This window comes from Trichechus manatus, unplaced genomic scaffold (genome assembly GCF_000243295.1).
Source record: "Trichechus manatus latirostris isolate Lorelei unplaced genomic scaffold, TriManLat1.0 scaffold00128, whole genome shotgun sequence".
Classification (NCBI taxonomy): domain Eukaryota; kingdom Metazoa; phylum Chordata; class Mammalia; order Sirenia; family Trichechidae; genus Trichechus; species Trichechus manatus.
The window spans coordinates 7,486,940-7,498,812 of record NW_004444064.1 but is presented as its reverse complement, the minus strand read 5'-3'; the positions used below and the strand labels follow the sequence as shown (position 1 = coordinate 7,498,812).

Genomic DNA, 11,873 nt, shown 5'->3' with positions numbered 1-11,873 from the left:
TCTAGATTCTTTATTTTGGGAGCTTGCTGAAGCCATCATGGATTGCCTCTTTATGTGATTTGATATTGACTGTTGTCTCTGAGCCATCGGTAAGTTATTATATTTATTTATTTTATGTTTGCTTACTGTGTCCTAGCTTCTTGTTTTGCTTTGATATGCCCGAATAGGCTGCTTGTATGAGCTAGTTTGATTACTGGCACCTTTGAAGCTCTACTGTCCTGTCACCAGGTGGTTAGATCTGTCACTAGGTATGTGAGCTCAGGAGTCCACCCACTCCTCCTATATGGATTCAGCTCAGGTGCCGAGGTAGATATCCACCAAGTGTGTGGTGTAAGCTCTCACTTACAGTCCTAGACAGGCATGGATGATTGGTGTAGGCACAGGCATCTCGCTGCAGCAGGGGTACACACTCTGAGCAAGGCAGGGGGATGATGGCTGCCCCTGAGTAGCCAGGAGGAAGGCTTGTCCCTGTTCCCTAAGCATGTAGGTGGGTAAGTTTTGTAGCTGGACTATGAGCACCTAATGCTGTTGGATGTAAGGACTGGGGGGCACCTCTTATTCATGGGCCTCTATCACAGGTGGCTTGGTGGTGTAGGTGGAGCCACCAGTCCTCAGGACCCTGATGTGGGTAGGTGAAGGCCCTGCTTAATGTGCAGGGCAGTGTCAAATGTCAAGAACCTGCCACTTCACAGCTGAAACAGTTGAAGTTAGAGTTCTGGTATATACCCTGTTGTACTGCGGTAATGAGGGCCTATGCTGTTGAGATGGGCCCACAAAAGTCTATGCAGGGCGAGAGACACTCAGAGTCCGTGGATCCCTTATGCCTATGCCTAGGCAAAGGAGCTGTGCCTACCCTGTGTTCCTGGATTAGGGGAGCCACTGTTTATTTTTTCCCCTGTTTGTTAATTTGTTCACTCTCCAAGGTAGGGAGAATTGCTCCGGGTGTGTGACAGATCCTACTTCCAACCCAGGGGACTCGGCAATTGCTGAAGCTGGTCCAGGACCGAGTGCAGAGCAGGGAGCGGGGGGGCGGGTGGTAAATGGAAGAGAGGTTTTTCCCTAAGGGGGGTGTTTTTGATCTCCATGGTAAGCTGTACGCAAGTACTTAACTTTTGCTGATGATGGCTGCTTCTCACTGGTTCTGGGTGGCCGTGTAGACTCTCTTGGGCTGTGTCTTTCCCAGTACAGAAAATGCACCTCCCAAGCACCACCACTTGCCTGCTTCACTGCTCACCCACGACCTGCTCAGGCCTGAAGAGCTCAGGCTCTCTCTGGGTCAGGTCTGGCAACTCCTCGCTGCTTCCGCACAATCTCTCCCTCTCCCTGCCACTGAATCCGGTTCCTCAACTCTGCCTTTGATGTTCAGGGCTCCCAAATTGCCGTATATAATCAAATCACTTGTTTTTTGTTTGTTGTAAGAGGGTCCACCTGAAGTGTCTGACTACTCTGCCATTTTGGCCCCCCCCTTCTTTTTTGATGTGTGCATTTATTGCTGTAAATTTTCCTCTGAGCACTACTTTTGCTGTGTCCCAGAGGTTTTGGTATGTTGTATCTTCACTCTCATTTAATTCTAAGTATTTTTTATTTTTTTCTATGACACAAATAGTTTTTAAGTAAGGTGTTATTCAGTTACCATGAATTTAATTTTTTTCCCTTGCTCTTTCTGTTACTGATTTCTAGTTTTATAGCATCATGGTCTGAGAAGATGCTTTATGTTATGTTGATGTTTTTGAATTTATTGAGGCTCGGCTTGTGGCCTAGAATATGGTCTATTCTGGAAAATGATCCGTTTGCGTTGGAGAAGAATGTGTACTGTGCTGCTGATGGGAGGTGTGTTCTGTATTTGTCTATGAGGTTAAGATGGTTGATTGTGTTATTTAGATCTCATGTATCTTTACTGAATTTCTTTCTGGTTGTTCTGTCCATCGTCAAAAGTGGCGTGTTAAAGTCTTCTTTATTATTGCAGAACTGTCTATTTTTCTTTTCAATTCTATTAGTGTTTATGTATTTTGGACCTCTGGTGTTGGGTGCATAAATATTTATTATTGTTATATTCTTGGTGAATTGAGTCTTTAATCATTATATAATGCCCTTTGTTTCTTATAATGGATTTTGACTTAGAGTCTATTTTATCCAAAATTATTATGCTACTCTTGCTCTTTTTTGATTACTGTTTGCTTAATATATTTTTTTACTATCTTTTGATTTTTGACTATTTATGTTATTGTGTCTAAGATGTGTTTCTTGTAGGCAGCATATTGGTGAGTCATATTTTTTTTTATCCATTATGCTACTCTCTGTCTTTTGACTGGTGTATTTAATTCATTTACATTCCGTGAGATTAATGACAAGTATAAATTCATTGCTGTCATTTTGTTATACTTTTTTTATAATGAATTTATTTATTTATTTTTATTGTACTTTAGGTGGAGGTTTACAGAATGAATAGTTTCTCATTAAACAGTCAGTACACATATTTCTATACTTTTTTGTGGTGTTAACAGTTTCTTTGTTCCTCTTAATATTTTGTGCTGTGTCCTTTTCATGTATGGATTTTCATTTCCTATCAGTCATTGTTGTTTTTGTGTTTACTGATTCTTTTTGATTTTCTTCTTCTTTACTTTGGCAAGTAAAACAAAACAAACAAACAAAAAAGCCCAAACCCATTGTCATCGAGTCAATTCTGACTTATAGTGATCTTATTGGACAGGGTAGAACTGCCTCATAGGGTTTCCAAGGAGCAGCTGGTGGATTCGAACTGCTGACCTTTTGGTTAATAGCAGAGCTCTTAACCAGTGCACCACCAGGGCTCCTTTTGGTGAGTAGATTTATCAATTTTCTTTGTGGTTACCCTGAAGTTTACCTTTATCCTCTTAAATTTAAAACAATCTGTTATATTTTGAAATTGCCTAGACTTCCTCTCCATTTGGAAGTTCTGTAACTACACTTTTTATTTCCCCTTTTTGTTTTGAAGTTGTCATTGTTTACAGTTTAACATCTCTGGTTCCCTGTAGTCAGTTTTGTAGCTTTATTTTACTTTTGTGAAAGCTTTATCTGGGTTGGTTTCTGGGTGATGCTATTGCATGATTTTCTCTCAGGTTATTGTCTGATGTCGTTGGTTCTCTATCTGAAGGACTCCCTTTAATATTTCTTGTAAGGCTGGTCTGGATTTTACAAATTCCCTTAATTTCTGTTTATCTGAGAATGTCTTAGTTTCATCATCATTTTTGAAAGACAGTTTTGCTGGATATATGATTCTTGGTTGGCAATTCTTTTCTTTTAGGATTTTATATATGTTATTCCATTGCCTTCTTGCCTGTATGGTTTCTGATAAGAAATCAGCACTAAGTCTTATTGGTGCCCCTTTGTAAGTGATATTTTGTTTCTCACTAGCTGCATTCAGAATTCTTTGTTTTTGAAAAGTTTGATTACAGTATGTCTTGGTGAATTTCTTTTGGAGTCTATCTTGTATGGGGTTCCTTGGGCTTCTTGGATTGGAACTTCCTCATCTTTCATGATATTTGGGAAGTTTTCTGCCAACATAGCTTCAAAAATTTTATCTGCACTTTTTTTCTCCTCTTCTTCCGAAATTCCTATTACATGTAAATTATTTATCTTGATGGTGTCCCACATAACTCTTAGGCTTTCTTCATTTTTCTTCATTTTTTTTCTGATTCTACCTCAAACAAATCAGTGTCAATGGATTTGTCCTCTATTTCATGGATTCTTTCTTCTATTGATTCAATTCTACTTCTGTGTCCTTCCATGGTGTTATCTATTTCTTATATTTTATTGCTAATCTTCTGAATTTCTAACTGCTGTTTTTGTATAGTTTCTACTTGTCTATTGAGTCTGTCATTTTGTTCTTGTATTGTTTTCCTGAATTCTTCTAGGTTTTTTTCTGTGTTCTCCTTAATCTTTTTGAGGATCCTAAATATAAGTCTTTTGAATTCCTTCTCAGGTAGTTCTATAATCATTTCTTCCTCAGAAATGTTTTTGTTCCCTCTATTTTGCTCACTTGTTTGAGCCATTTTATCCTATTTCTTCACATGATTTATTGTCTGCTGTCTCCGAGGCATTAATGTGTTATTTATTTATATAGTTTTTATTGATTTATGTTTGTTTTTTCTTCTGATTTTTTATTTTGTTTTGTTTTGATAAATACAGGCAGTCAGGGCAAGTGTGCTCCACTAATCACCAGTCTGGGAGCACAGAAGCACTTGCCACCTATTGCCAGGTGGGCAGGATGGTGGCGGTGGGGGGTAGAGGAGGTGGGTGTGGTTGGTGTGTGCTGCCACCGGTCCAGCGGCACAGGAGTGGGCAGCAGGGGTGGTGGTGGGTGAAGTGGATGTACATTGCCAGTCGTGGGGGTGGGGTGGGGGGGAAGAGGAGGTTCATATGATCCCTGGGCAGGCAGGGTGTTGGGGGCTCATGCCACTGGTCACTGGGAAGGAAGGAGAGGGAGTGTGCTCCTCTGGTCACCAGGCATGGGTGCCAGGGCACTCCCTGTAGGCTGCAGCCAGTAATCAGGACCCCATGCCCTGACCAAATACAAGAGAGGAGCTGCCTGGACTCTGGTTGGGTGGGGAACCTCCTTCTGACACTCTATGGATCTACTACTCTGTGTGTACCACCCACCCTAATGGTCAGCGACCACTGCTGGTGAGTGGTCCTGTCTCTGGTTCCTGGCTCCCTCCCTGCTCTGTGGTCTACAGGATACCTGGAGCTCTTGCCCACCTTCATGTACTTTCCCTTCTTAAATCCAGTTCATGTCCTGCTCACTTGCTTCACTCCAGGTTTGTCTACAGTTTCTCTGTCTCCTATTGGGAATTCCATGAAGTTGTCTTTCTTTGGTCCTCACCTGGGGTCATTGCTTGATTTGTCTCAAGATGGCCATGCTGTGCTGGGCCAGCTGGAAGGGCACCTCTGATCTGTAACTCTCCTTGTTTGCTGTTTTCATTTAGTTTCTCCTTCCCATTGGTGTTCTACCCAGTTCTTCATCCTTTCTTTTGATGCTCAGGGTTCCAGGATTGTCATCTGTATCTGTTTCACTTGGTTTTTCAGGTTTCTGCTGTAGGAGGACAGCATGGTGTGTCTGACTAAGCTGCCATCTTGGGCCATCTCCCATGGGGTTTCAATGGCTGATTTTTTGTAAATAGATCACAAGGCCCTTCTGCCAATACTCCTCTGGGTGACCACCAATCTTTCAATTAGAAGCTGAGTACATTAACCATTTGCATCACCCAGGGACTCCATACAGCACATACACTGAGAATCAAAACATCTGTAAAATGGAACACACCTGCAAACAAATATCTGAGGAGAGCTGATAGGTGACTGAGTCCATTGTGAAGAGTGGACAGCTGATATCCTCCTTCTGAATGGATTTTTGTGGTAATCAAAAAGATCAGATTTTAGCCTTAAAATATCTCAAAGGGTGTCAATGCATTTTTTTAAAAAAAGCTTAAAATGGACTAAGTTACTGTATTTTTCCAGTTGCAGTCAAGTCAACTCTGACTCAGGGTGACTGCATGTATTACAGACCAGAACTATGCTCCATAGGGTTTTCAATGGCTGATTTCTCAGAAAGTAGATCACCAGGCCTTTTTTTGGAGATGCCAACTGTTTAGTTAGTAGTTGAGCACTTAACCGTCTGTGCTACCCAGGGACTCCTAAATTATATTTACCTATATAAAAATAGCACAAGAATTAATTGATTTCATAAAAAAACAAATGAAAAATATTATAGATGTACCTATTAAGACTGCCATCTGTTTGTCAGTTTGTTGTATTGTGGTGCCTTACTTGTTGCTGTGATGCTGGAAGCTATGCCACCAGTATTTCAAATACCAGCAGGGTGACTTATGGTGGACAGATTTCAGCAGAGCTTCCAGACTAAGACAGACTAGGAAGAAAGGCTTGATGCTCTACTTCTCAAAATTAGCCAATGATAGCCCTATGGATCACAACAGAATATTGTCCAATGTAATGCTGGAAGACGAGCCCCTTAAGTTGGAAAGCGATCAAAATACAGAGGTCACAACAATGGACTCGAGCACACCAAGAATTCTGAAGATGGCACAGGACCAGGCAACTTTTCGTTCTGTTGTACATGGGGTCACAATGGTCAGAGCTGACTCAATGGCAACTAAAAACAACAACAATATCTATTAAGAGAAAAAATATTTGACTTGTGGCTTGAAATGGGGAAGAAGTAAATATGTTGATAAAAGTTTTACCCTAAAATACAACTTAATTGATTTCTGCTTCTACAAATAAGCTGGGACAATACCCCTGTCTCCTTCTACAGAATGCTTTGGCACAACTTCCTTACAATCATATATGCTTTAATTTGAGCCCTAAAAGCATCTTGGGGACCTCATAGCGCAATGGTTGAGCATTTGGCTGCTAACCGAAAGGTCGGGAGTTCAAATCCACCAACTGCTCCTTGGAAACCTTATGGAGCAGTTCTACTCTGTCCTATAGGGTCGTTATGAGTTGGAATTGACTCGAAGGCATTGAGTTCGTTTTTTGGTTTTTAGAAGCATCTTAGGAGTCGCCGGGTGGTGCAAATGGTTAACACATTCGACTACTATCCAAAAGGTTGGTAGTTTAAATCCACCCAGAGTTGCCTTGGAAGAAAGCCCTGGCAATCTACTTCTGAAAAATCAGTCATTGAAAACCCTATGGAACACAATTCTACTCTGACACACATGGGGTCGCCATGAGTCAGAATTAACTCAGTGGCAACTAGTTTAAGTGCATCAATGATTACATGTTGCTTTTTAAAAAGTAAATCTAGGTGAAAAGCCAATCTCCAAATTTTACAAATTCTGACAGCATGTATTCACAATTACATCTTCCGAAATCATGCAAGTGAGCAGTACCAATCATTAAGACATTAAAAATTACCCTTGTACTTGAGCACAAATTTTATCAAAATGTATATTGTGCAATTTATGATTATTAGTACAATCACTGGAGCTCCAGGAATTGACAGAATATCAACTGAGATGCTTCAACAAACGGATGTAATGCTGGAAGTACTCACTTGTTCATGCCAAGAAATCTGGAAGACAGCTACCTGGCCAAGCGACTGGAAGAGATCCATATATGTGCCCATTTCAAAGACAGGTGATACAACAGTATGTAGAAATTATCAAACAATATCATTACTATCACAGGCGAATAAAATTTTGCTAAAGAAAATTCAATAACGGCTGCAGCAGTACATCAACAGGAAACTACCAGAAATTTAAGCCGAATTCAGAATAGGACGTGGAACAAGGGATATCATTGCTGATGTCAGATGGATCTTGGCTGAAAGCAGAAAATATCAGAAAAATATTTATCTGTGTTTTATTGACTATGAAAAGTCATTTGTCTGTGTGGATAATAACAAATTATGGATAACACGGCAAAGAATGGGAATTCCAGAATGCTTAATTGTGCTCATGCAGAATCTGTATGCAGACCAAGAGGCAGTCATTTGGACAAAACAGGAGGATACTGCATGGTTTAAAATCAGGAAAGATGTATGTCGGGGTTGTATCCTTTCACTATACTTATTCATTCTGTATGCTGATCAAATAATCTTAGGAACTGTACTATATGAAGAAGAATATGGCATCAGGATTGGAGGAAGATTCATTAACAACCTGCAATATGCAAATGACACAACCTTGCTGGTTGCAAGTGAAGAGGACTTGAAGCATTTACTGATGAAGATCAAAGACCATAGCCTTCAGTATGGATTACATCTCAACATAAAGAAAACAAAAATCCTCACAAATGAACCAATAAACAACATCATGATAAATGGAGAAAATACTGAAGTTGTCAAGGATTTCATTTTACCTGGATCCACAATCAATACCCATGGAAGCAGCAGTCAAGAAATCAAATGACGTATTGCATTGGGTAAATCTGCTGCAAAAGACCTCTTTAAAGTGTTAAAAAGAAAATATGTCACTTTGAGGACTAAGGTGCACCTGATTCAAGCCATGGATTTTCAATCACCTCATATGCATGCGAAAGCTGGATAATTAATAAGGAAGACTGAAGAATTGATGCCTTTGAATTATGGCGTTGGCAAAGAATTCCTGTCAGAGAAATGAATAAATCTGTCTTGGAAGAAGTATGGCAGGAATGCTCCTTAGAAGCAAGGACTGTGAGACATCATGCTTGGTAAAGTAGAGGGTCAGCAAAAAAGAGGAAGACCCTCAACTGGATGGATTGACATGGTGGCTGCAACATATGGGCTCAAACAGTAACGATGTGAGGCATCATTTAGTTCCGTTATACGTAAGGTTGCTATGCGTGGGAATTGACTTGATGGCACCTAACAACTTAACAACAGTACAATAACTAAAAATGGAAGTGGCTAAATAAACTCTTTCAAGATACGAAATTCAAAGTCTTCCTCTACTTAAATAATAGGTAATAAGTTATTTGGCTTTACTTAGCTTCTCAGAAGGGGTAACTCTTGCTCACAGAAAGCGATATTGTAGTTTTCCTTATGAGAAATTTAATTTGAATGTATGTCCTCCAAAAAAAACCAACCAAACTCATTGCTATCAAACTAATTTCAACTTATGGTGACCCCATGTGTGTCAGAGTAGAACTGTGATCCATAGGGTTTTCAATGGCTGAATTTTCTCAAGCAGATTGTGAGGCCTTTCTTCTGAGGTTCCTCTGGGTGAGTCCGAACCTCCAACCTCACAGTCAATAGCTGAGTGCATTAACTGTTTGTGCTACCCAGGGTCTCCTGTTATATCCTCAGCACCCCCCAATTAAATTTTAATAAGATCACAGAATTTTATAGTCAGAATGTCTCACATTCTTTATAGCATGAGTGTGACACATTTCTCTCCAAGTTCCTTTGAGATGAGTATATAGTAAGCAGATTCCAGAATGTCATGGAGCCAGGCAGCCTTTTGGGAAGGCAGAGGTGTTCAAAGGAGAAAATGACTGCTGCGTAGCTTCTGAGAGTTGGAACTGAGATGTTGCCTCCAGAGGGACCAAAGGGGCCAGCATTAGTACTTGAAGACGTGTCGTGGGGCTTTCTACCTCTTACTTCTGTGTGTACGTCACTTTCTTCAGTCCCTCCTGTCTCCTGATGGCCAGCCCACCCACCATGGCTGCTCCAGTGTCATCCTACCTGGGCAGAACCTGTGGGCCTGGCCTCCCCCACGCTCTATACCTCTGTCAACACTTATCTATCCAGTGACTTGATTTCCCCAGCAGGATAAACCTTTAGAATCAGATTTTCACCCCTGATGGTGATCTGATGTCTCACAAACGTTGTCAACTAACATGCAGCTTCTCTCCTTTAAAAAAAAAACAGAACTGCAATAATTTCCGGTCACTGAGAAGTAGTGAGACACCTGCTACACACCTGACATCCTGGGGGCCCCTCGTTCGGTCTGAAGGTGAGTTGAAGACTTGGTATAGAGAACTAAAGACAAGATGGAACCAACTCCATTTCAAACCAAAAAGCTACTGCTTTGTAACAATGGAACACTTAAGATTTTCCTAAAACACTCCTGATAGTAAAAATGATGAGAGTAACATTTACGGCGAGCCTACCCAGGTGCCAGGCCCTGTGCTAAGTCCTTCAGGTGCAGAATGCAACTTCTTTCAACAACCTGTGAAGTAGGATCTATTATTACCTCATTTATAGATGAGGACGCCAAGGCTTTGAGAGGTCAAGCACAAGTTTAAATGTGCCATTTTGAACCGCATAGCATGAAACCAAACCATTGAAGTTTTCTGACACTGGATGGATACACTGAGTGGATTGGTAAGGGAAGGAAAGGACTGAAGCTGTAACCAGGCAGAGTCAAACTGTGTGTGTGTGTGCGTGTGTGCGTGTGCATGCAAGCACGTGAAAAAGCCATTTCACTCAAAAACCAATTCCATTTCCCGTCGAGTCAACTCCGACTCATGGTGATCCCATGTGTATCAGAGTAGATCTGTGCTCCACAGGGTTTTCAAACCTATTCAGCATCACAGCAACACACAAACCTCCACTGACAGATGGGTGGTGGCTCTGCATGAGGTGCATTGGCTGGTAATTGAACCTGGGTCTCCCTTACGGAAGGCGAGAATTCTACCATTGAACCACCACGGGTCCCTGTGTTTCATTCAAGGCTCTATGAAATTAAAAGATGCAAAAAATGGCATTGATGATTTCTCTAAGTATAAAACTTTCATCAGCCAATTACATTTCGTGTATTTTCAAAATTTAAAATCAATTCTCCAGAAATTGTGTGCTTTGGATGTTAAGACAGAAACTTCTAGTTGTCTCACAATACGTGCTCTCCTCTGCTCCCACAGTAGCAGACCCCCTACTTTTTAGCTAGTGCACGGCTGCCTGGAATAAAAACCCTAAATCCCAGCCTCCCTGGCTGCTAAGTGCAGCCATATGTGAAAAAGCTGTTTCATTGGCTCTGGCCAATGAGATGCAAACAGGAATGTCCCATGAAAACTTTGGGGCACCCTCCTTAAAAAAGCATCTGGTGCCCATCCTTTGCCCCCTTTTCCTTTGTTGCTCCCCACTTCCTGCTGCCTGATATGCAGAGGAGATGGCTGTGACCACTGTCATCTTGAGCCATGAGGATACAGCCACACCCTAAGGATGGACACAGCGAGCTGAGAAGAGCAAGGTTCCCAGGGACTCTATGGAGCAGAGCTGCCAGGCCAGGCCTGGGCTCTGACCTCCATGTTTTACGTGGGAAGTAAATAAACTTCCTTGTTCTTCTTGCAAATTAACCTAATTCTGGTTGGTTTTCTCTTCTTGTTGTTTTTCTTCCTAACCTAATGACGCTCCTCATCTCTCTCTACTTTCCTGAACAAGAACTCCTGGAGTTTGGTTCCAGGATATGAGCTGGGACTGAGTGTTGATCAGGACTTGGGGACAACCCGAGGAACCAGGTGGAGGGGGGCCTTTTCAAGTGATGACTCTCAACTCCTGATTCTTATGCAAATCATCTGGGAAGTTTTAAAAATAGACACAGGTCCCAGGCCACACACCAGATCTACTACCTCCGAGTCTCTGGAGTTGGGTCTCAGGCCCGTATACTTTGATGGGTCCTCAGGCAACTGCTGGTCTAGGTCCTAGGACCACATGCTCTCCTGCCCTCTTCATTTTCTCAAATTACTGGGGTGAAGTCGTTGGCCTGGGCACCTGACATGAAATAGAATGCCTTTAAAATACACTCTCATCTATTCATAGAGTTTACAGGCAGTGTCAGAATGAGAGTGGGAAAAGTGCTGGACTTGGAGTTAGGAGACCTGAATTTGAATATAGGATATGACACTTATGAGCTGTGTGGTCTTGGGAAAATTACTGAAACTTCTGAATCCTATTCATTCATTCACTCATCCATCCACTTATCCATCCATCCATCCACCCATCAATTCACTAAACCATTCCTCCATTCACCCATCCACCCATTCATCCATCCATCCCCTCATTCATCCATCCACCCACCCATTTATTTATCCATTCACTCATCCACCCATCTGCTCATCCATCCATCTGCTCATCCACCCACCCACCCACCCACCCATCCATCCATCCATCCATCCACCCATCCATCCATCCATCCATCCATCCATCATCCCTGAGCTGTCCAGGTGGCAGGCATGAGGACCTCAGCATCTTTGTGTCTTTGCCTTTGAGGAACACAGACTTGGGGCCCAGGCCCAGGCAGGAGGGAGTTACTAAAAGGCAGATTGCAGCTCAAAATATAAAAAACTTGTCTTGAGGAGGGGACTTCCTTGTTACTGGAAGTCCTAAGCCAGGCTAGCCCGTGCCCCCAACTGGGATACTGTAGAGGACATTTCTGCTCTGGATCAGAGGCCACATC

At 41.9% G+C, this 11,873-nt stretch overlaps 1 protein-coding gene across 1 annotated transcript in view; it reads left to right on the top strand.

Annotated features, from left to right (window-relative positions):
• The window catches only part of UMODL1 (uromodulin like 1), a 103,286-nt gene that overhangs the window by 89,390 nt on the left and 2,023 nt on the right, over positions 1-11,873 (top strand). Inside the window, exon 20 of the mRNA XM_004384872.1 lies at positions 9,347-9,431. Coding sequence (XP_004384929.1) covers positions 9,347-9,431 — 85 coding nt within the window. The remainder of the gene's footprint in view (positions 1-9,346; positions 9,432-11,873) is intronic.